General features: G+C 45.3%; 2 protein-coding genes across 4 annotated transcripts; one reads left to right on the plus strand and one right to left on the minus strand.

The window, feature by feature from the left end:
* Positions 1 to 746: 746 nt before the first annotated feature.
* hddc2 (HD domain containing 2) lies at positions 747 to 2,936 on the plus strand. The gene is made up of 6 exons (XM_048986118.1): positions 747 to 861; positions 954 to 1,076; positions 1,474 to 1,576; positions 1,888 to 1,956; positions 2,034 to 2,172; positions 2,575 to 2,936. Exons 1-6 carry the CDS (start codon positions 797 to 799, stop codon positions 2,727 to 2,729), a joined length of 654 nt encoding a protein of 217 aa, XP_048842075.1. The 5' UTR covers positions 747 to 796; the 3' UTR covers positions 2,730 to 2,936.
* Positions 2,937 to 3,049: 113 nt separating this feature from the next.
* Positions 3,050 to 25,263, minus strand: tpd52l1 (tpd52 like 1). 3 transcript variants are annotated; one of them, XM_048986112.1, is made up of 11 exons: positions 25,163 to 25,263; positions 24,099 to 24,314; positions 22,672 to 22,695; positions 12,140 to 12,264; positions 10,621 to 10,769; positions 7,839 to 7,940; positions 7,029 to 7,061; positions 5,542 to 5,556; positions 4,943 to 4,981; positions 4,308 to 4,368; positions 3,050 to 4,209 (listed from the first exon to the last, which is right to left on the minus strand). In XM_048986112.1, exons 2-11 carry the CDS (start codon positions 24,115 to 24,117, stop codon positions 4,084 to 4,086), a joined length of 693 nt encoding a protein of 230 aa, XP_048842069.1. In that variant the 5' UTR covers positions 24,118 to 24,314; positions 25,163 to 25,263; the 3' UTR covers positions 3,050 to 4,083. The 3 variants fall into 3 exon arrangements, with proteins under 3 accessions (XP_048842069.1, XP_048842070.1, XP_048842071.1); XM_048986113.1 differs by lacking the exon at positions 25,163 to 25,263 and having other exon boundaries at positions 24,099 to 24,585; XM_048986114.1 differs by lacking the exons at positions 4,943 to 4,981; positions 5,542 to 5,556; positions 7,029 to 7,061 and having other exon boundaries at positions 25,163 to 25,256.
* Positions 25,264 to 25,659: the final 396 nt, after the last annotated feature.

Here is a 25,659-nt window from a genome sequence, read left to right on the forward strand (position 1 = left end):
TTACATGTCCTGTGCATCATTGGTTTTATGATCCATATTCAGACTTGTTAACTTCATAGCACGAACACAAGTTCTGAGTTATGATCCTCGGCTGGAAACATCTGTAAGGAAACAGCAGAAGGACACAGAATCTGATTATTTTATCTTCAAGTTCTAAATACACACCAGGATTTGCGGCCACACGACACTACAGGACGAAGGACTGGACCTGCACTAATAGTGTCTACCTGCCACGGGCAAGGACATGTATTTCATACAGATTTTGTTAACCTCACACAGGGGCCCCTGAGCGACACGGTTGGGGGCCCCAAAATCGCCAAGGACACCCCTGACCTCACAGCTGGATCGAAACACACGTCAGCAGGGTGTAATAAAATACGGAATTAATTTTTGTCAGGTAAGTAACAGAGCATAGAGCAGGCGAGATTAATTAAAACCACTGGAGTTAAAGTCAACACCCAACATTACTTCACAATAAAGTTAATAAAATCACGGTACAATTGTAGTATTTTACTACTGCAAAAATGCCTTGAGGATCGACATACAATGACACTTGTATTTAGTCTATATTTTCCACTTCTTTCGAAACCAGGCTTTTAGTATCAGTAATTGGGAATAAGCCTGCAACACGTGTAGGATCCGCCAGTATTTAAAAAGGTAAGCGCTGTGTATTTGATGAGCGTACGCCACCTACTGGTCACGTTTGTTACTGCATAATTCCGGGGGGGGGGGGGGTCGCAATCTAGACTTCCGGTTCAGTGTTACAACGACGGAAGCCGGCGTGAAGTGCGTGGGTATGAACAACATGCTGCAGTTCATGAAACTTATAGGGCAGTTAAAGGTAAGGGAGAATACTTTTGGGTTTTCTATGATGTCGGTATGTTGAGTATTGGAGTTGCTGTTATTTTAAGGGACTTTCCTGCAAATATGCTTTATCCTCTGCGTGTGCGCAGCGTGGTTCCGCGGACAGGCTGGGTGTACAACAGCATCCAGCAGCCCGAGAGTGTGTCCGATCATATGTACAGGATGTCCATGATGGCCCTAACCATCACCGACAGCACCATCGACAAAGACAGGTGAGCAGACGTTAATGCGTCCTGCTTGCGGCCAGCTTCCTTCATATTCTGTATTATTTACACTATGCTGATTTTTGCATTCGCCCGTTAGGTGACTGAACAGCTTGTTCCTGTTGCGGCATATCGGGCGTGAGATGCCCTTTGTTCTGCACTACATGCTTTTAAATCGCGAAATTGTATTGCTTCTGCATCAAAATTTTAAATGCCGGAAAACGAACTCTGCTGAGAATTGAATGTCGTTCCTCTTGTTTTTCTATTGTCATACTCTGTTGGGGGAGAATATTTCTTCAGTCGGATAGCATTGGTTCCATGCAGTTTCAATTGAGAATAATCGCAGTCAGACAGCAAAGGCTGCTTTGTCTTACACCTCCGTTTGCCTTCGTGTGTCATGTTTCAGGTGCATAAAACTGGCTTTGGTTCATGACATGGCCGAGTGCATTGTGGGTGATATCGCGCCAGCAGATAACGTCAGCAAGGCGGAGAAGCACAGAAGAGAGGAGGTCATCCCTCATTATTTTACTCCATGTCTTATAGTACTTACAGTAATAAACACTGCGGAGCAGGATAGTGTCAGATTTTTGGACTTTCAAGTAAAAATTATTTAATTGCCAAAGTATAATACCACCTGTATGTATAAAATTGATGTCTAACACCTTTGTTAAAGGTTTTGTTAAACAGGAAATGAATAACCATTCATGTTGGCTACATAACTATTATTGTTTGCAGTATATACTCACAAGCCATTAGATGCAAGTAGAAAATAATTTTGGCTGGTTATAATCATTAATCGACTGCAACTTTGTTCCCCTAGGAAGCTATGAAGCACCTAACTGGACTGCTTAAGGACGATCTGAGGAAAGAGATTTATGGGCTGTGGGAAGTGAGTTTTAGGGTTCTTACATGTTGTCGTCGTCATCATAATCAGTTGATTGTAATGTCTGACACCCCCTTCCACAGGAGTACGAGTATCAGTCGAGCCCCGAGGCCAAGCTGGTGAAGGAGCTGGATCAACTGGAGATGATCCTGCAGGCCTTCGAGTACGAGGAGCTGGATAAGAAACCTGGAAAGCTGCAGGAGTTTTTTGATTCCACAAAAGGCACGACATCACCGCATTTCCCACAATTCACTTTGGTTCATTATGTGGCCACTGGTGTTTTCTGTGTTTGCATGTTCTCCCCATGTCGTCGTGGGGTTTCCTCCGGGTGCTCCGGTTTCCCCCCACAGTCCAAAAACATGCTGAGGCTAATTGGAGTTGCTAAATTGCCCGTAGGAGTGCATGTGTGAGTGAATGGTGTGTGAATGTGTCCTGTGATGGGCTGGCCCCCCATCCTGGGTTGTTCCCTGCCTCGTGCCCATTGCTTCCGGGATAGGCTCCAGACCCGCTGCAACCCAGTAGGATAAGCGGTTTGGAAAATGGATGGATGGATGGATGGTGTTTTCTGTGTAACGTGACTCCTCTCTGACTGATGACCTTTACATGCTCTTGTTTTTCACAAAGGGAAGTTCAGCCACCCAGAAGTCCTTCAGCTGGTCAGGAGTTTGAATGAAGAGCGAGCTGATCACATGGCAGCGGTGAGCGAGACCTCTCGCAAAGACTCTTTGAGCACTGATAGCCAATCACCCAGCGTGATAGCCAATCATCATACCGTGTGACTCTAACCCCTTTTTTATAATTAAGGGTAGCAGAGACTCTTGTTTCACTTGATTCGCTCAGAAGCATAGCATTGATCACCAGGAAAGTGACATCCCTGTCCCTTATTTATAAAATACTGTGTATTTGTTCTGGAGATAAAAGTTACCATCCGGCCTGTTACAAAGACTTTGTGTTTGCAACCTCATCCAAGTAAATTATAAATCAAGTGGGCTGTGGGCTTTATTGTCAGGTGCATAGTGGTCGAAAAGAACATCATCCCAGAACCCTGTGAAAACCAGCCTATAAAAGCATTTAGAATGTGGACAAAATACAATACATGACAAACTCAAAACACTTTAATATTAAAACTGCAAAGCATGGTACATACACAGACCAGTATACTTTAATTATCTAGAAGGTACAAACTTGTATATGACATCTTGGTAAAAGTTTCAGTTGTTATGAAGTTCACTAGGCTTCTCCATAGAAACGGTGAGAATGCCAAGCGTTTGACCATTGTGACAATCGCAGCAGTGCCACAGTGCTATATTCTGACATCCTGCAGCCTTTCTGACGATCCGCCGTTAAGGAATGATGCCGACTTCTGGTGCAAGGAGGTAAGAGTGGTGCTGATAGGATGAAGAGGCACACCTGTCTCGTTCTTCGATCCTCATAACCTTCTGGCTGACTTTGAAAAGCACACAGGGATTGGAGCTGCACTCGGTGTATTTATCTGCCGTATTTTTGTAAATCTCACACACCTGGACCTAAATAACACTAGGATGTTATTTCCCATTGGGTAACTAATAGATCAGGTGAGACTGATTGAAACCAAAATGCTACAGTATTGTGTGGCTCAGTGGGTTAGGCCTCTGTGCTTATGATCAGAAGGTGGCTGGTTTGAGTCCCATGCTCAGTGGAGTCACTCGTGAGCCTGCAAGCCCCCAAAAAAGCCCTCCAGGGGGATGAATAGATGACCTTACGCTCAGACCCCAAGCTTCGCTCTTACCTGTATGTTTCAGACCAGAGTGAGCAAAAAGTATTCCGAGTATGCAAGTCGCAATTAAAGCTTCATTTCAGTGCCTTTATAGGAATAAAAGTTCCCTGTAAAATAACCATATACACCCATACTGCAAAATGAACACAAGTGCTACTGTTTTATAACTGCAAAAATGTTGAAGTATTAGCGTGAAAAGGACACATTTTTTGGTTAGGATTTCAGTACAATGGTAGCACAGGGTGAGGATCATGCAGCAGAGGTTATCGCAGGATAAACTGGAAGAGGCGGCCGCCTATCTGTGCTCGTGTAGGGCCTTCTCTCCTCTCGCCGTGAAGAAGCCGCGGGGTGCAGGCCAGCGGGAGGTGCGGCAGTAGCTAGGAAGTCCGCTCGCTGTTCTCACTCATGACGGTGTTAGTGGGGACTTCCTGGATGCTGGCGTGGGCGGTGGAGGACAGAACCTCCTCAAAACTTCCCCCACTGCTGTTTCCACCCACCTTGGACTGATTCAGAAACAGATTCGGGCACACAAGGTGAGAAGTCCATGCGTTAGAGATGGACACGGTCTCACGCGCGCCAAGACATCAACAAAGTAATATACCTTTAAGGTGGAAACTGTGCTTTCCACCTTATCCTCAAAAGACCTGAAACTGGTAGAGTTTCTAAAAGGGAAAAAAACAGTTAAAAGGGCAAATTACACATTCATTTATGATTTTTTTGTAGCCATATGCAGCTGAATCACTACTGAATTCTGAATACTTCTCATTATGTGTCCTGAATTTTGTTACAGGACAAAACACTTGAGTGGTTGTCATTGATGCAGGGTACGCAATTATCTACACAATTCTTATTAAATAGCCTCATATATTAAATGGAGAAGAAGAGATATTCTGCTAGATGTGAGATTTAAAAAGTTGATTCAGTTTAATAACTAATGTACAATACAGAGTCCATCTGCTAATTGGTGGGCAGGGCGCGGTTCAGCGGGTTAGGGGACTAAAAGCGGAAGCTGGTCAGTTCAAATCCCAGGGTCAGCAAAGTGATTTCACCATTGGGCCCTTGAACAAGGCCCTAAAGCCAATTTCTCCAGAGACTGTGTGGTCCTGCTCTCTCGATTGCATGTTGCATTGGGATAGAAATGGTGAATGTGTGCAGTAGTGCACCAAGATTATGTACAGCTCTGTGGCAATGACAGCCAGGTCTGCTGTGGAAGACGCAAAGCACATGCCGGTTTACCTCATAGCAGGCATGCTCATCGACTCCCGGATTGAGTAGCTGCTCCGTGAGAGCGTGGTATGGGTGAGAGCAGAATTACATCATCAATGCCCATCCTCAAGCGCCCCTCCCACCGCCTTCTGCTCCCAACAGGAAGTATCCTTACACGCATATGCATCCCTACATTAGTAGCCGAAATCCTGAGCCAATCACAGCCGAGCCAGAGCCACACCACGCCAGTATCAATGTCCCGCAATTAAATATTTAGCCATCACTGTTAATTATTTATCCCCTGACGGCCCTGGTGGCTCCTTGCTGGATCCTTTATGAAGATTAAGTGTCAGGGACTGTAAAATCGGAAACAGCCACCGCCCAAATCTTCCGGTAACAAGCGGATAGTCTTTAGAGCATGTCTCCCTAACGTGAAGGGCTGACATGTTATATTTTAAAAGTAACTTGCAAGTCAAATGATGTTGAGTCACAGTCACAGCCGGCCCTAAGTAAGATCTGCTTATTATGCAAACATAATGCACACAGAAAGGTAATGGGGGGGTGGTGTCACGGTGTACAGGTATGAAGGATTTAAAAATGAACATCTCCATTAAAATACGGAGCCTTACCCAATGGCCTGTGATCTTTGGAAGCAGAGGGAGAAAACAGGGAGGAAGAGGGTAAGACTCTGTGCAGGTCAGTGGCCAGGCTGCAGGGCTGAGCCTGAAGGTCATACCAGCACGCTGCACCTCCATAAGCAAACCGAGGCCAGCATCTCACCATTTGTATCCATGTCTTTGTGGGGACCGTCCATTCATTTCTATGTGGAAAAACCCTTATCGCCACAATAACAACCCTAACCCCTACCCAGCCCTAACCGTAAGTAACCAAACAAAATATGACACTATTTTAGGTTTTTGACCGCACTCACAGATTTTTTTTTTTATAAAATTGGGTTTCCCCTTGTGGGGAACGAAAAAATGTCACAACAAGGTAAAAATAAAAACATGTTATCACATTGTGGGGACATTTGGGCCCCGTAATGCAATATATACATGCCCACACACACACACACACACGCCAACACATTCAGGACATGTGAATGACCAGCACAGGCAGAATGAGATGAAACCTGGCTTCTTTGCCCTGGGATAGGATGCTGTGCCTGTGAGTGGAAGGTGCTCGGTTCAAATCCCAGGCTCAGCGGAGTGATGTCACCGTTGGGCCCCTGGGCGAGGCCCTTTACCCTTAATTGATCCAAGGACTTTTTGACCCTGTTTTTTCAACCGTATATCACTTTGGATAAAACTGTCTGCCAAGTTAGTAAACTGTAACTTAATAGAGTCATCTGATTAGCATAAACGGCAGGCTTTACTAAGGAACGAATAACTTTGGCAGGCATTCAGCATTCTGCGTGCTGCTTCTGTCCGCAGCATGAATCCACACAAACGGCAAAAAGCCGCATGCAACACGTCGACATGCGGGGGAACAGCAGGGGTCGGCAGCCAAGGCAGGCGTACGCAGCGTCAGACCTTGATAATTTGTCACGGGCAGTGGGCAGTTAATAAATGAAAATCCCTGGTGTGTACATCTGGGTGGCAGCTAGGGGGCGCTATCTGTGAGGATGGTGCTGCTGTGAACCTTTTTGTCAGTATGTAACAGCGGTTCAGCTGGCACCAATAACACTGCTGGTAACAGTGTTCGCGACCAGAAGGAGCTGCACTGAAAGCACATATTGCAGCAGTGGCTGAAGACAGTGATTCCTCAATGAAAGACAGCTGTTGTGATCTGTCCTCTTGGTAAAAACAACCTAACGCTGAAATTCAATTTAAAATGATCTCCTCTTAACACTGTAATTTTACAGTACGACTTGAGCATCGCAGCTTAGTCCCTCTAAAGCAGGAGTCACAGTCCAGCTGTCTGTGCAAATAAAGCACGAGTCTTGGGGAAGTACGACTGATGGAGTTCAATCAGGGAACGGAGCAAACTAATCGGCAAACAGGCCAAAAGGGTCAGCGACTCGGAGCTGCAGATCTCCATGTCGGTCACGCTGCAAGTATCGATTCCGGAAGCTTCCCCGATGTCTGCATCACACACAAACACACCGGCACCGTACCTTTGCCCGTACAGAAACTGGAGGCCGAACGAGCTGATGTACAAGCAGGAAAAATAAGGGGGTGTGCAGGGGGGCAGAGTGAGGTTATGTGTTCCATTGCAACAATCAAGCACGCAAATGCAATAATAAAAAAATTCATGTACATTAAATACGACCCTTTGCGCTAAATGCTAAAGAAGCTACAACAGTTCCAAGTGACCAGGACAAGAAACAAGCTGGAAAAAAAACCGCACACATTCAGAAAGTAAACACCGTTAGTCGTCATATACTGTAAACATAGCAAGTTATTCGTTTTAATAAGTTGTTATTGGTTGCAAAAGAAGACAACAACAGTTAGCTTTTAGCAGTACAGCTGCTGCTGGGGGTATTATGGCACAGTCAGCTCACGTAGTTAGTAGGTATCCCCTTTCACAGGTGGAGTGAGAGGGGGTGGTGCCCGGGCCATTATGTGGGCCTGGCGGTGCCAACGTGATGGGGGAGGGAAGGAAGGGGGGAGGCGCTTTCACTGCGCCGCTGCTGCTGGACGACATGGAAATGAGCGACCGCTAAAGCGCTGATCCCGCGGCACCAAAGCCCCGGGGAAGCAGCTTATCTACAGCGCCTTACGTAACCTGCACTATCGCACGCACACCCCCGCACCCGGTTGCCATGGTAGACCGTGGCAGTCGAGCAGGGTTAGGAGCTGGGGTTACAAGGCATTGGGGATGGCATTGAGCTGCCGAGGTGGTGTTTTAGTGCGACAGGGTGGCTAATTTGGTGATGTAGCGAGCAGATCAGCAAGGGAGAAGGAGCAGCCCCCTCCCACCGTACCTGACGTCCTCCAGCTTCCTGCTGATGGCCGTGCCCAAGGTGCTGAGAGCCTCGGTGGTCTTCTGCCCGGCCGTACTTAATGTTTCTGTAGTCCTTTTGTACCTGTCCCAATACAGCAGAGGCTCATCGGTGACTGCTACTGGATAGTTATGCTGAAAACGTTCGAATCAATCAATCAAGTCAGTCCGTCCATCCATCTCCCATAATCGCTTTTCTGATAGAGGGGGATGTCAAGGAAGATTATCCCAGGCCAAGGGGCATCCGGGGAGGAGGGGCCATGTACCATGCGACGGCAGTTACATTTGTGGCAGGGGGGTTTGGCTGAGAGGATCTGGACAGGCGAGGTAGGTTGTAGGGTCATTCTATTTTCACTGCCAGCAAACCAAACATGGTGGGATCTGGATAAAACATGACATTTCAATACAAACAGCAGTAAGAGAAAACCCCCCCTTACATGTCCGCCTCTCCTCTGAAGGAAAGTTGGGTCACAAATGAAATAAAAAACAGGGAACAGATGTCCAATGAAATTCCAGCATGATGCTGTTCCCTTGGCCACCCAGGTTAATATCCTTCATGAGAAACCCAAAAATATCTCCCAAGGCCAGGCCAATCAAGGACTTCGATCGATTTTTCCTCCATTTCCTCATCTAACAGCCTGGGCTGCAGGATGAATTTCAGAGCTACATCCTCTGAGGCTTTCAGGAAGAGCAATGCATTAGTGAAACCAGTGGCATGTAAAACTATACGCTGTGGTGAATATGTCTCCACGCTGCCCGGAAGCAATCTCATGTCTTCAGCCCCTCCAAGAAATTGAAGTTCATAGACGGGCTATTTTGAGGGCTAGTGCCGCTTAAAAGCCACTATCCGAATTTCGAACAATGCTTGTCAAGGCATTTTAAATATACAACAGCAGCTTTGCCTTAAAGAGTCTTTAAATCTCTTTGTCGTGTAGAAGTCAACGAAATCACAGAGAAACCAAAATTGAGTGACCTTGTTCACATAATCGCCAGGGTCAGGTGGTGGACACCCATCAGACTATCAGGCTCCTGCATATCCATCCTTGATGGAAATCTACTGGTTTGAAGGTTTGAGGCACAGTCTGTGAACTCCGCACCTCTGTGCCATATTCGTTACCTATCGAGGACACCCTCTTGGTCAATGATCCCTGCAGTGCAACTGGATCTCCCAGACCTTTGTGCCGGTTGGCCTGTGCCATGGTAACCATTATCTCAAAATAGGACCCATTGAAAACAGCAAGTGACAGGCTAGTGATTCAGTAACCAAGTAACCATACTGTTCACTGGAACAATTTATTAATGATCAGCGAAATTGCAGAGCTGCAACATGATCCATAATTTAAGCAGACTAAAGGAGATTTAACTTGGTTTGTCAAGCATAGATTTGCAATATGGCTTTGTGAGGCAACAGGATGTTTTACTATGTAAACTAGCACTGCTGAGGTCAGACACTGATGATGTCACAGTGCTAACAAGCTTACTGATGATATCACAGCGCTAACAGGCTTGCTGATGATGTCACAGCGCTAACAGGCTTGCCGATGATGTCACAGCGCTAACAGGCTTGCTGATGATGTCACAGCGCTAACAGGCTTGCCGATGATGTCAGAGTGCTAACATGCTTGTTTGGCCCCAGAGAGGTAGCATTAGCCTCTGAGGTAGATTCCACATAACTCTTTGCATTGGTTGATTTCCGCTGACAAGAAAAAAACACCTCAGGAGCTTCACAATACATGCCCCCCCCCCCCCCCCCCCCCCCATCCCTTCTTTCTTTTTCCACATGGCAGGCTTGACTGCTCGTTCACCATCGCAGGTGCACTCAGAGCTCAAAGACCCCATTTCTCTAGGTTCTTCTTGTGGTGCATGAAAAGAGGAATGTATGGAACAGCATGAGAGCCAATATTACTATAGGAAGTATGTAAATACATCAACAAACAAAGAATACAAAAAAAAAATCACATTAATGAAGTCTAAACGGACTAAACTAAATAGTTTTTGAGCCTTAAGAAATCACACAAAACAAGTTGATTGAAGGTTATATTTGATAGTGTTGCTACAATTATTTAAAAAAATGAAAAGATACCAAGAGAAATCACATTTGCATACCATCTGGCTCTAGTAATGAGAGTCTTGGCTAATTAGCTGTTTATTTCCACTTCAGATTTAATGTATTGTAAACATTATTTATCTGACTCGCTGCTTGCTTGCCCAAGTCTGGTCCCATGGATTCCTACCCTGGTGACGAGTGTTAAAAGTCACACAGATACCAGAGTTACCACCAAGACCTTGTAGTCAAGATGGCTAATTAGATCAAACCATTAGCCAAATGTCAGCACTTTGCCTACTGCTGGAGGACAAAGAGGAAGCAGAAATGAAACTTGTCGAGAGGCTCAGCTTCTTGGAACTTCAGTATTCAGCGAGAAAAAGAAACTGACAGCACTGGATGTTTTCCCAAGTCAGTCGTGTCACACCCAGGCGTGCACAGCGAGTAGGGGGCCAAAGCCGACTTTGCATGACATGTAAATAACTGTAACTCACTAACCTTTCACTTTCACTAACATTGGGATTTAAGTATCTGCAAGTGTTTGTATAAACATTTGTGCGATGAAAACAGCCTGCTCTAGTGAAAATGTGTTGTCAGAAGATATCGGTGGAGCAATAGGTATACATTTGCAGAAGACTGTACTAGTAAAACTACAAAACCTTGCATGATGGGATACGTTGGAAGAGAACTGGAGGAGAGCGGTGGCCGTCATGGCACTTACGCTGTGGATGCTTGCATGTCATTCCAGCTCCTGCTGAAGTTCTGCCGCAAGCCACTGAGGGGCGTCACTCCCAGCTTCTGCTTCAACTCAGCTTGATGTTGCTCCTTGGCGGCCAAGACTTGCTTCAGGGTCGCGATTTCTTCTTCCAGCTGTGGTACGGTGACAAGGGTGTCAAAGATGTTTAATGGCTTGTTGGTCACGGCAAAGATGCAGGGCTTTTATATTACCATGCAATCTCCGGAAGATACATCTGCAAAAGTGGAACCTGTTCTTCAGCTAATGGATTCGTAACCAACAGCACCAGTCAGCAGACACCACCCAAGAATAGACTACATTAATCCTCAATGGACAATGTTTCTCTGCTCTCAGCTAAGTAATGGTGTAGGGTGTGTTTCACGGATGAAAGGCAGTAGCATTTAGAGCGTGGAAATTCCAAGAAATGGTCATCACGTTCCTTACACTTGCTTCAATTAGTATTGTTGTTGCCGTAATTTTGTAGCAGGTCCTTTCATCTTACTTTAGCTGTTTATTTACGATATTTTTCAAAATTACCCAACGATTATGAGCCACTTGTCATAGGAGCATCACCGCAGGAACCAGATCTTGAGCTGAGTGTCTGAAACTCCTTAGCCTCTGTTTATCCCAGAGCTACACCCACCCCCATCTGTCGTACTGTTTGATCCAAGCAATGCCCTCAAAGTCAAAAGTCAAAGTCAACTTTATTGTCATTGTGCACATGGACGACAAAATGCGTTCAGCATACAGGAATACCTTGATTTCACCCGAAATCAGGAACACATGCAAACCCGGCAGCATGAGCTAAACGCTGTGACCCTGTGCACACACTCCATTCTCAGCTGTATAAACACTGCTCACAGGAATTCTTGGCAGGCTTGCTTAATTCTACAAAAATGTTGCATATTTAATGGCTTCATAACAAAATCCATTGGCGAGCAATGTTTAACATATCTGCACATATCTTCCACACAGATATCTTCTATTTATCAAGTCTCATAATATTTTTGACTGACTCATTCTGTTGCTCTTTCCTTCCTGTTTTTAATTGCAATTGTGGCCATTGGCTCCCAATGGGATGCTCAACACAAATGTTTGGTGTTTTATGTTACTGCAGAGGTCTTACTAATGAAAAGGTATCCAACAAGACTGCTTGGCAATGAGCTTTTTAAACTCAGAAAAGCTCTTTTAGAACTACAATTTTGGATTCAATGTATATATATATATATATATATATATATATATATATATATATATATATATATACACACAAAGCAATACATATGTTATTAAAACAATAAATTAGCTATATTTTTTTGCTGAATTAAGCAAGCGTCCCAGGACTTTCTGTGGGCACTATATGTGTCTGTAATCTCAAAGGAGAACAGGATGGGATTTGTGAGGAGAAGCATTCCAGTGTAGCTTGTGCAAGTATCATTTCCCCATTTCATTTCATTTCATTTCCAGCTCCAGTACGACGCATAATGATAGCAAACATGGCTACCTTGGCCAGCTCTACTTGCATCTCCTCCCTCTCCTCCCTCTCCTCCAGAGTGATGCCATTGTTCAGTTCCAAGTCTGACACCAGATCTTCATCCAACTCCTTCAGAGGCTCTGGTTCCAGAAAGACTGGGACAGAGTGCAAGAGGAACCGTAAGAATCACACCCAGGGGAATGGCAAAATGGAAAAATACCAACCTTAGTGGATTCCCTAATGCAGGTTTTTCCCGAAAAAGACAAACGAACATCGCAAACATAACACATAGCGCTACAAACAAAAAGGACGGGGATTTCCACCACAAGGCAGAAAGATTTGATGATTAAGACCTTCACATTGTACTCAGGGAGCACTTCAGCCCTGTGACCATGAGCTCCACATTAACAAGGCCTGAGGTAACCAAACATTCACACTCCTTTGCAAGTGGTTTTATTACCAACTTGACTTTGGGGCAATTTAAATATGTACCCATGTGGAACAGAAGGACGGCGATCCACAGAATTCTCCTTGTTTCCTGCTCCTATCACAAATTTATCTTCATTCATACATAATTGAAGGATGCAGCTGAAAAAGGGGGAATGGAGAAAAAAGGATCGACTGCATGGTTTCTAATGTGTTCGGAAGCCCTGGATATTAAAATTGGTCTAAATCTCTGAGTAACAAACCAGGTTTAAATGAAAAAAGAGAAAGCTGACCAGGCAGATATGAGTCAAGGAACCCCAAAAGAGCCAGACACCCTTGTATGCGAACGGGTGCCGGATGTGCGCAGAATGTACGCGGTCGCTTGGAAACAGATTTACACGGAGTGACAAGGTGCACCTTTCCACCACCTGATGAACGACTGTTGCGAGAAGCAGCCACAGGCCATGCCTGTGTATTTAAGGGGTCTGCTACAAGAAATGGGATTTACACAGAGTTACGGAGTTCAGCTCAACAGACTGCAGAGGGCTGGCTATAAAACAATGATCGATTCCTCTAATCTGACTGCCTGACCCAGACCTGAGAAACAACACGTACTTCCACAGTGATAGATCTTGAGAAGCTGTATTAAGCAGCCGTGTTATATTGGGAGTTTAACTCGACTAGAGCTGGTCAGTCCTATAGGTGATACAGGCAGCATAAGCTTTCACAATTGTTTACTCGGCTTTATTATCCAAAACAACATATAGCTAAAAGCGCTGGGTCAGCTAGTGCCGGGAACAATTCGGGTTAAGGAGCCTTGCTTAAAGACTCAATGGAGAAATCACATGGGATTCGAAACAGTGACCTACTGGTTAATGAGTCCTAACCTGCAGAGGCACACACCATCTAAATACAAAGAAGGCAAACTTAGTTTGCATTCTGAATGTCAGCACACTAACATCACAGGGAATATGTTTGGGAGGATCTGGCTTTTGCAGCCAAGTACAAATATCTCATGGTGCGAGTGGCTGATCTGATAAAGAGATGGAGATGCAAATGGAACAGGGTCCCTGGAGGTGATGACAAGTGCAGGAAGATGACCGTGTTATATATGTACTTTCAAAAACGAGAGTCAAAAGGAATAAATTGTGTTCCTCTACCAAGTTTGATCTATTTTAAAAACAAACCACTGGAGGTGTTCCAGGTTGGCTGTTAAAGATTTCTGAGATGTTGAAAAGTAGAACAACAGCCAGTTTAATTTTACTGTATCTTTCTTTCTGCCTTGGGGGGTCTAGAATTAAGGGCGTGGGCAACATTGCTTACGGAAAATGCATTTTTTTTGTACAGAAAATGAGTCATTATTGGTAAAGACGCCTCTTTACCAAAGAAAGGTTTTGTAAGAATTCCAACGAAGCAATGAGGCAACCAGACGCAGTCAGGGCTCAGTGAAACTTGCATCACGCTGTGATACAGCCGGCCAGCAAGCTTCCAGCTAACTGCTACTTATCCTGTCAATTCATCGATTCGTAATTATGTCTCATTCGTCACTGTCCCAGGGAGTTAAATGTGTAAAACGGTCCACGTCTGTGAACGCGAGGTGCTCATTTTCATCCCTCGCTACTTCCAAATCCGAGAGCATTCCATCAGTCATAAACATGTCCCTGAAACAAGAGCGTTCCACAGTCCTCTTCCAAAAGGAAGAACGCCTTACTTGGTCTAGTCATCCAGGAATATTTCACAAGAACAGGCTGGTGCCATATTGTTCTGCCACAACTGCATGTCAGGCTGACAGCCGCACTGCAAACAGACACTGTGTTCTGATATACATAAATACTGAATATAAACAGCTCAGATTGGCAGGTGGCGCAGAGAACAGAAATGGGTTTAAATAAACGAAGCACAGAGTACCGTACATTAGGTGCGGAAAAGGATTTTAAAAGGATGAGGTGCCTAGCCAGTAAGGGGGGGGGGGCATGGTATATAAGAATAGCAGCAACTCAGCCACAAAGTGGTAGGCCACTAACATCACAGAGCGGGGACAATCCTCTGTGCTTTCGTATATATGTCTTCTTATTCCCTATCTTGCCAAATGAAGGATTCAACACATGTAGCACCTGTCTCTGTGTGTTAGAGTTAAAGCCCTTGCTCTAGGGTTTGCCCTGTCTATTTATAGATCGAGGAGGTCCCCGGTTCAAGCCTCAGGCAGGGCAGTATGTGTTTTTGCATCACGGCACCCAGCAGATCATTATTTTGAACCCTTCAGGGTTGTTAGTCAGGGGATGGATGGTGGCGCGACGTGCTGAGTGACCATGCCTGCGATCAGAAGATCGCTGGTTCAAGCCTCGGGCAGAGTAGTGTCTCTTATTGCGTCGCATCACCCGGCACATCAATATCTTGAACCCTTATGGGTGGTTGGTTAGAGGATGGATGGTGGCATGACGCACTGAGTGACTGTGCCTACGATTGGAGATGTCCTTGGTTCAAACCTCAGGCAGGGCGGTATCTGTTTTTGTGTCACGTCACTCAGCAGATCATCATCATGAACCCTCAAGGGTGGTCAGTCAAAAGATGGATGGTGGCGTGACACGCTGAGTGACCGTACCTGTGATGGAGAAGGTCCCCGGTTCAAGCCTCAGGTAAGGCAGTTTCTGTTTTTGTGTCACGTCACCTGGCAGGTCATTGTTTTGAACCCATAAGGGTGCTTGGTCAGTAGATGGATGGTGGCGCGACGCACTGAGCGACCGTACCTGCGATGAAGGAGATCGCTGGATCACGCCCAGCCTTCGTAGAATAGACACAGAGCAGACTTTAGAGCAAGGGCCTTAGCTCCAACACACACAGAGACAGATGCTACTCAACATGTACAGGTCAGAGCAGATCCCCTTTATGGATAAGCCTCTGTATTTGTGATCCGAAGGTCGCTGGTTCAAGCCCAGCCTTGGCAGAATAATCACAGAGCAAGGGCCTTATCTCTATCACATAGAGATGTGTGTGAATCCTTTATTTGGCAAGATAGGGAAAAAAAAAGACATATATACGAAATACAGGCCACGCCCCCTGGGGTGGCGAGTGGCGCTGCCGGCTAAGCCTCTGTATCTGTGATCAGTAAGTCACAGGTTCAAGCCCATTCTTGGCTGAATAGTTGGAGGGCAGACCCTAGAGCAAGGGCCTTAACTCTAACACATAGAGACAGGTGCTACATGCGTGTGAACCCCTTTATTTGGCAAGCTAGGGAAAAAAAAAGACATATATACGAAAAACAGAGTATATTTCCAGGGATGGCAAGTGGTGCTGCAGGCTAAGCCTCTGTATCTGTGATCAGAAGGTTGTTGGTTCAAGTCCAACCTCGGCCAGATATTCACAGGGTGTTTTATTTTTTGTCAAAAACATTTTTTGGAAAAATGGACTGGTGGGTGGCTAATCCTCTGTGCTTGTGATCAAGTCAGTGTGCTCGAGCCTGCCCTCAGCAGAATAGTTACAGGGCAGGCCCTCGAGCACACTGACTGATCCTGCAGTGTGATCTCTCTCTCTCTCACACACACACACACACCACACACCACAGGACCAGTCAGTGCTTTCAAGGGTCTGCCCGGCAACCACCCTGCTGAGGGCGGGCTTGAACCACCAACCTCAACTTTCCAATCACAAGCACAGCGACTTAGCCCAGTGAGCCACTCACCAGTCCCATTTGTCCCTGATCTGAATTTAACTTTTGACTCTCAAACACGTACGGGTCAGAGCAGATCCAGTGTACGGATCTGTGGCGATTTCTGAACAACTATTTATCCGGATCTGGTTCAGACTCAACTTGCTATGTGGCCCCTCAGAATTGGGACACCTGCCTTTACTCACACATGAACTTTAATGACATCCCATTCTTAATACATAGGCTTTAATATGGAGTTGGCTCACCCTATGCAGATATAACAGCTTCAACTCTACTGCGAAGGCTGTTCACAAGGATTAGGAGTCTGCTTATGGGAAGTTTTCACCATTCTACTAGGAGAGCATTTGTGAGGTCAGGCACTGATGTTGGATGAGAAGGCCTGGCTCGCAGTCTCTGCGCTGATTCATCCCAAAGGTCACAGGCCACGCCCCCTAGGGTGGCGAGTGGCGCTGCCGGCTAAGCCTCTGTATCTGTGATCAGAAAGTCGCAGGTTCAAGCCCAGCCTTGGCGGAACAGTCGCTGGGCAGACCCTAGAGCAAGGGCCTTAACTCTAACACACACAGAGACAGGCGCTACATGTGTGTGAATCCTTTATTTGGCAAGATAGGGGAAAAAAAAGACATATATACGAAATACAGGCCACGCCCCCTAGGGTGGCGAGTGGCGCTGCAGGCTAAGCGTCTGTATCTGTGATCAGAAAGTCGCAGGTTCAAGCCCAGCCTTGGCAGAATAATCACAGAGCAAGGGCCTTAACTCTAACACATAGAGACAGGCGCTACATGTGTGTGAATCCTTTATTTGGCAAGATAGGGGAAAAAAAAGACATATATACGAAATACAGGCCACACCCCCTAGGGTGGCGAGTGGCGCTGCCGGCTAAGCCTCTGTATCTGTGATCAGAAAGTCGCAGGTTCAAGCCCAGCCTTGGCGGAACAGTCGCTGGGCAGACCCTAGAGCAAGGGCCTTAACTCTAACACACACAGAGACAGGCGCTACATGTGTGTGAATCCTTTATTTGGCAAGATAGGGGAAAAAAAAGACATATATACGAAAAACAGGCCACGCCCCCTAGGGTGGCGAGTGGCGCTGCAGGCTAAGCCTCTGTATCTGTGATCAGAAAGTCGCAGGTTCAAGCCCTGCCTTGGCGGAACAGTCGCTGGGCAGACCCTAGAGCAAGGGCCTTAACTCTAACACATAGAGACAGGTGCTACATGCGTGTGAACCCCTTTATTTGGCAAGATAGGGGAAAAAAAAGACATATATACGAAAAACAGAATATATCTCCAGGGATGGCAAGTGGCGCTGCAGGCTAAGCCTCTGTATCTGTGATCAGAAGGTTGTTGGTTCAAGTCCAACCTCGGCCAGATATTCACAGGGTGTTTTATTTTTTGTCAAAAAGATTTTTTGGAAAAATGGACTGGTGGGTGGCTAATCGTCTGTGCTTGTGATCAAGTCAGTGTGCTCGAGCCTGCCCTTGGCAGAATAGTTACAGGGCAGGCCCTCGAGCACACTGACTGATCCTGCAGTGTGATCTCTCTCACACACACACACACACACACACACACACACACACACACACACACACACACACACTCCACACACACACACACACACACACACACTCCACACACACCACACCACACACTCCACCACACACCACACCACACACTCCACCACACACCACAGGGCCAGTCAGTGCTTTCAAGGGTCTGCCAGGCAACCACTCTCCTGAGGGCGGGCTTGAACCACCAACCTCAATGTTCCGATCACAAGCACAGCGACTTAGCCCAGTGAGCCACGCACCAGTCCCATTCAGCCCTGATCTGAATTTAAGTTTTGACTCTCAAACATGTGAATGTCAACTTTGTGAATTACCTTCCATATTGGAATGTTGAAGATGTTTTTGATGTTTGTTGCTAAATACCGCTCACTAGTTCCTGCATCTATTGAATTAATAATAAACTGGGAGCAGCTTATGGAAAATAAAACTAACAAAATACAGCTAAATTGTTTTATTACTTAAATCTTATTGATTTCAAATTTTATACTAATTTGCCATACAACCATTTAAGTTACGGCACTTTATCCCGCTGATTAAACAATTGTAGTTAGATGCTTCATCCCACCCCCAGGCCTGCAGCGGGGCGTCCGGCCCTATGCCAGAGCCCCAGAGCTGTGGTGTTAGAGATCGACTTTTATTTAAATTAGAAATATATTATTTTATACTATTTACAAATAAGACAGATTAACAAATAGAGGTAATGTGCTTTCTGTCAGGATGGGGCTGGTGGCTGTGTGCTTCTCACACTCAGGACCAGCGGTTAAACGGGATGTTACAGGCACTCTGCAGGCACCAGGCAACAATTTGTCAACCGGCGGCTATTTTGTTTCATTGACGCTTCCTTCTCATGGGCTTATCGCTCATGACTCCAAAAGCTCTTGTGCCAACGCTCCGTTACCCACTGCCGCGGACATTAGCTGACCGACATGTCTAGACATGCAATACGCATAAATCCCCCTAAGAACAGGATGGCTGTGTTTTACTGATATAAAATAGTGCATTTTGTTAAAGAATAACCCTTTAACAATACATACATAACTACTGCTTTTACCATTTAAAACTGCCATACCCTCTTTCCTCTCTAGCTAGAAAAGCTCAACGCATCCGGTGATCCCGTTAAAATTGTTAAAAGTTTTATTATGCCTTAAAACATACTTTAAAAATCACATTAATAAATTAATATAATGTATTTTCTTCTTTTAAAGACTACTGATTCCAATTTAGTGCCATATGCTTTTATCGTGTAGGCCACAGGATAGCGCCATTTCTACCAGCTATAGGCCGCTATATGTTTCATTATTCCTTAACGTAATTAAAAGTAACACATAAATAAATAAATCCTCTCCTGGAGCCAAAGCCTTATCGTGGTGGAGGGGTTTGCGTGTTCCAATGATCCCAGTAGCTAAGTTGCCCGGGGCTTTATGCCCCTAGTAGGGTCACCCAAGGCAAACAGGTCCTGGGTGAGGAACCAGACGAAGTTCTTAGGGCTCAGAAGAGCCCTAAGGAAGGAAAACATTTTGGATCCACGGTTGCCTTTGCTCGGACGCGGGTCACTGGGCCCCCCCCTGGAGCCAAGCCTGGGGGTGGGGCTCAATGGCGAGTGCCAGGTGGCCAGGCCTGCACCCATGGGGCCTGGTCGGGCACAGCCTGAACAAGGCATGTGGGTCCCCCCTCCAATGGGCTCTCCACCTATAGGAGGGGCCATAGGGGTCGGGTGTGATATGAGCTGGGCGGCGGCCAAAGGCGGGGACCTTGGTGGTGACGATCCTCAGCTGCAGAAGCTAGGTCTAGGGACATGGAATGTCACCTCTCTGATGGGGAAGGAGCCTGAGCTGGTGCGCGAGGGTGTGAAGTTCCAGCTAGATATAGTCGGACTCACCTCGATGCACGGCTTGGGCTCTGGAACCAGTCTCCTTCAGGGGGGTTGGACCCTATTCCACTCTGGAGTTGCCCGCGGGGAGAGGCGCCGAGCAGGGGTAGGCATACTTATTGCCCCCTGGCTGGGCACCTGTACATTGGGGTTTACCGCAGTGGACGAGAAGGTAGCCTCCCTTCGCCTTCGGGTGGGGGGACGGGTTCTGACTGTTGTTTGCGCTTATGCTCCAAACGGCAGTTCAGAATACCCACCCTTTCTGGAGTCCTTGGAAGGGGTGTTGGAGAGCGCTGTGAGACCTGGAGGGGCGTGATTGAGAGGAACGCCCCCCCCCCAATCTGAACCCGAGCGGTGCTTTGTTATTGGATTTCTGTGCTTGTCACAGATTGTCCATAATGAACACCATGTTCAGGCATAAGGGTGTCCATATGTGTACTTGGCACCAGGACACGCTAGGCCGCAGTTCGATGATTGACTTTGTAGTCGTATAGTGCGTATAGTGCCAGAGGAGCCGGATGAGGTGGCTCGGGCATCTGCTTAGGATGCCTGCTGGACGCCTCCCTGGTGAGGTGATCCAGGCATGTCCCACTGGGAGGAGGCCCCGGGGAAGGTCCAGGACACGCTGGAGGGACTATGTCTCCTGGCTGACCTGGGAACGCCTCGGGATTCCCCCAGAGGAGCTGGATGAAGTGGCAGGGGAGAGGGAAGTCTGGGCCTCCCTGCTGAGACTGCTGCCCCCGCGACCCGACCTCGGATTAAGCGGGAGATGATGGATGGATGGATGGATGGAAATAAATAAATACATGTAATGTGCTTTTATTCTATTAAAGTTTAAGGGCAACCCTTATCTCCCAAGCCACATAGCCCTCTATCGGCATCCCATGGCATAAGCATGTATGATACCATATATGGACATAACCCCACGACCAATCAGAATAAGGAATACGCCTCTCCCACTTATGACGTCAGGTTGCGGAGCCAAATTAAGCTCCGCCCAAGGTACCAGGTAACATCTCTCACAACTACACTGAAGTGCCATCCATCCATCCAGAATAAAGTCAAGTGGGTCTTTAAAATCCAGGAAAAACATTCAATTTCTTTCTAGAAACTACTGTGCTCAGGTTCCTGGTTCAGAATTTCAGACCTTGGTAAATGTTAAATGACCTGGTTGCAGATAAACATTTTTAGGGTGGCTTAATCAGAGCAGATTTAGTCTCTCTTTTCATAGAGTTCTGTACCTTACTGCAAAAGAAACAGGACAACAGATCGTTTTAAAAAGCTTCCCCTATCCGCTGACAGTAATTATGTTGCTTGGCAACATGCCTCCTACTCCACAGATCTCAAAATAATCATACTCTGTTTACTTACTTGTCACATGCTGTATCAACCATATCAAACATAACAAGGAATCAAAGTGACCTCCATGGTGAACAGTACTAGGGGTGAAGTGAATTCTACACGAATAATCTCAGAAAGCCACAAACCCATGAAAAACTTTTACTAAACTAAACCAAAATAAAATTCTAAAACATTATCTTTTCCGAAAGCATATTTATACTTTCAAATTCAGCTCCATCTTCATACTGCACAAACTAAACTAACATTTTTTGTAAACAGGATCTGGTGAGACAAATCCTCTTGAAATCATATCAACGAACGTCCTTGGAGGACATCGCTTCAGAAATGTGTGTAGTATTTGAAAGGCTTTATAACCGCTATGCAAACATTATATTTTCCTATTTTTTTTTTCTTATGGTGAATGTATTCCTCTGTCACATTCCCTTACAGTAAAGCCTTTCACCATAAGAAAATGACTGGGAAACAAAAAGCAAACCGGAAAGTCCCATTTGGCTGAGAGGATGGGCTCACTGCCAATGCAGGTCCACTCAGGTCCTGTGTCATCTTGACTCAGACTAGAACATCGCATTTGCCGTGCGCGTCGGTGGGTCTGTACTGTCTGAAGATGTCTGTCGAGTCGTGTAGCCACACCCCAAAGGCTACAGGGAAGGATACAGCTACCAATCTGACGACCTGCCTACTAGAACGTCAGCAGTGCACGTGTGCGTCAAGGCTACTAAAGGAACAGAAGAAGGCCCTTTTCCCCAGACTGATTGTTGGAAAAAACATAAATCAAGCATTTAGGTCACTTATAGCCCCCAGCGATGGACACAAAGCTCTGTCTCTGATCGCCTGCCCTCAGCAAACACGTGCAGCAATATACTGACGACATCCGTGACATTTTCGGGTAAAGAATTGCCAAGTAATCTGTCTACAATCTCCAGATTATATGCAAACGATTCAAAACAAGCTTCAGTGCTTCTGTTGAGTGATTTTACTTCTACTGTACAGCACAAACTGACCGAGCTTCAGTCAAACAGCACACAATGTCGCCATATCGACCCCGACTGTAAATTACCAAGGAAATATGTCCACTAGTCCTCATTTTGGGCCCAGTTTGAACTTTCAGCTTGTTCTCCTCACCCTACAGTTTAAGTACCACATGCTCACAGCAGCTAATAAAAGATAAAGATTAAAAAATAAATTAACATAAAATAATTACTTGGATAATCATGGTGATGCAACAACTGAATGCTACCTTTCCATAATGTTACATAATTTGGCTACTGCTGCATTAAACACCCAAATGGATAATCCTACTGCATTTAACTCCATCCATTGTACTAGGTTTAGTAAAAATGTCAGTCCATGCAAATGAGTATTGCAGGCAAATCATTCTTTAATGCTCAACAAATATTAATGAGCTGTCAGTTAAAAGCAGCTTCCTTGTTTTGATGGGGTCCAGCAGTGTGCACATTTAAGGTTGTTCTAGGTGCTTATTCTAGACAATTACACACCATGTCACCTTAATCCAACATAATCTACATTCCACAACTACATATATCTGAAGGACTCGGTTAGTCTGCGCAACAGATGTTCTTTCCATGAGAATGTTCCAAATTCTCACATCCTGCAAAGAACAGCAAGTCTATCCATATTTATCAAGAGGAAGGACCATCATGAAATATTCAACATACCTGGTCTGAGCTCTCCTCTTTCTCCTTCATGGTTTTGCAGAAAAGTGAAGGAAATATCATGTCATCTTTGTGAAACTGATCGATGAAACTTCTTGGTCGGTGCCTGGGGTGCCCTTAGGCCAATATTTACCCCCCCCCCCAAATTAATGCATATTTATTGGTTTAAGTCACGAATGGTTTACCACCACCCTCCCCCCATTCATCTTTGACTACGCCCCTGGTCAGTGCTGCAGATTACTATTGAAGACCTTGCTGTTTACCGCCAAACACGCATCACTGACCTCGCTGCTGTCATTCTGTGCAACAAAATGTATAAAATATCACACAGTAACAAAGCTTATTAATTAGGGGGAAGTATATTTTTCACTCACGTCATGCAGGTGCAAAAATACACAGAGGAAGATTTGAAATAGAAACACACAGAGAAATAATAATAATAATAATAATAATAACAATAATAGATGAAGGACAGGTTGGCTCCCGGAAAGATGTATCTGAGAAACACGCATCACTTCTCACGTCTTACCCCATTGGGTCAAAACGCTAGAGTACAGTTCTGTCCCATTAAAGATCCAAATTGCCAGGACAAGACAAGAAAGGAGACAGCGAATCACAAACACACTAATGTCATGTGGACAAGGTAGCGCAGCTCACAACTACTGCCACCCAACACGTTTTAAAACAGGGAATTTCACTGTCATTATTATCCTTTACTTCTGTTTTTCTAAACTGTCAGAGATCGTAGTTCTTTATGGACCCGTATATTTAGCATGAGAGATTATTTTTTTCGGGGGCGGGGGGACAATTAAGACGCACAAGATTTCAATTAATTTCAGGTCAGGTGATCATGCGAGTCGATCATATGGTTAATGGATGAGCTCAGACCTTAAGTCTCTTTCAACTCGACTAATCTGGTTTAACGTTGTCCAGCCAAGGAAAAATAAAACAATAAAAACTTTCTTAGTATGTATGAACTAAGTTTTTTAGTGAGTTATTATTGTCTTTTCTCTCCAAATCGGCTATCACAGATGATCGCAATAAGCATCTCAGTTCTGTTTAAATATCAGTTCTGTTTTTATCGGCAATGCGCTAATAAAAATATTATTATTACATCGAAGTTACTCATTAACCAGTCAATTGCCTGTTGAAGAATCATGTTTTACGTATTATATAGACCTACTACTCATATACACATAAAAGTAAGTATAAAATACTCGGTCTTACGTAAATATTTTTATATATAGAACCATATAGTTACCCATCGATCATGATAAATATGCCGGCGTCGTTTTAGTTACGTGACAAACGATTTGAGATTTCAATGGAATTCTTCCAGAAGCCATTTGTTCAAATAACAGGTTTCATCTCTTAGCATTCAAGGAAATAACTTGATTTTTGACGCAGTAGTATGAAATTGCACATCTCACCCTGTTGCCTGTACTCCATGTGCGCGCCGTCCCGGTACAGGTCCAGTACTCCGTTGAAGTGCAGCTCCTCGTCTGTTTTCTTGGCGATGGTTACGTGCAGCCCCTGTACCCTCCGTGAGGTTCCTTTATGTTTACACCATCTCCTTGGCTGTCAGCTGCGGCACCACCCACTGGGCGGAGCGTGATCCCAGTCTGCACTGGAAGCCAGTGCGCCGCCTGCGACACGCGCACGAAAAACGAGCGGACGTGATGAAGTCCGACCAGACTCACCACCACGTACCGTACAGCGCGTTTGATGATCGTGGGGAGTATTTTATCTGTGCTGCTTTCAAGGTTTCATTTCCATGGTTCATAGACACCGACTGTCTTTCTGAATGAGCGGAATCGGAAATAATTTTTATTTCTGCATTCATTCGAGGTTTCTGTTCGCCCTATGGATGTGGCACGAATTGTATATTATAATTTCCCCCCCTGTGTTGCGTGGATTATATGATGTTGTGTGCAGTAGCTAATGTTTTACTTTATGATCTAGTTTGTGTTACTTCGTCTGCGCCTTGATCTTCCTTTGACTGTTAACCATTTTAATGTAATATATTTATTTATCCTCTCTTGATCTTATTCGTATTTGTTGTTGGACTGGTGCTGGCGTATGTCCCAAAGTTTTTATTTTAAGGTAAAATAAGTCCGATTCATTATGGGTTAGAAAGAATTGTTTTTCAAAAGGCTTCTCGTCTACAGTGTCAGGAAATGGGTACAGCCCTGGTAGTTTTGTTCCCCAAGGTGCAAACAACATTAATGTACCCCCAGTGTGACGAAAACGTTCCTCAAAGTTAATTTCTGTACCTTGAATTAGACTCAAAGGTACATTTACCTACAGCTAGGGTATGACTGGCAGACCCTTGAGGGAGCAGCCCCAGTGACAAGTAATGGTAGCCTCAAATGTGCAAATTGGTGCTTTTTTCACACTCCAATATGTTTTTATAATACCATTAATACAGCTTAAAGACGATGGCAAACTCTGCAAACAGGAACATTCAACGTCATTGTCACAAGTTGTTACGTACCTCAAAACGGGTCCAGGGTTGCTAGGCTCTTTGCTCAGCCCCCATCCACCCCCTAATTATACCCCTGCATGTAAACGAACTAAAGCAGCAATGAACAGCTCAAGACAGACTGGACTCCTGAGCTGTCCTGCTGTAAAACGTGATCGCTTAGCCAGTGTCCCAGTGACCTCAGTCTGTTAACACGATTCTTGTTTATGTCACATGCTGCTAGAGAGTTATATACAGCAGCAGTCAAAAGTCAAAAACCTAGCCACAGAAAGGTTTATTTTTTTACTAGAATAATTATAAAGACAACTGTAAAATAATATATCAAATTATGAACTGACCAAAAAGGTTTTAAACGAAAAATGATTTGTTTTGGGTGGGGTGTGTCGCTTTGGATTGGCACTCAGAAGGTTGCCAGTTCAAAGCCCTGGGTCAGCCAGTCTTGGGAGCAATTGGGGTTAAGGGCCTTGCTGAAGATGCCATTGGTGAAAGCACTATGCCAGCTGCTCTGT

Source organism: Brienomyrus brachyistius, chromosome 19, assembly GCF_023856365.1.
Source record: "Brienomyrus brachyistius isolate T26 chromosome 19, BBRACH_0.4, whole genome shotgun sequence".
Classification (NCBI taxonomy): domain Eukaryota; kingdom Metazoa; phylum Chordata; class Actinopteri; order Osteoglossiformes; family Mormyridae; genus Brienomyrus; species Brienomyrus brachyistius.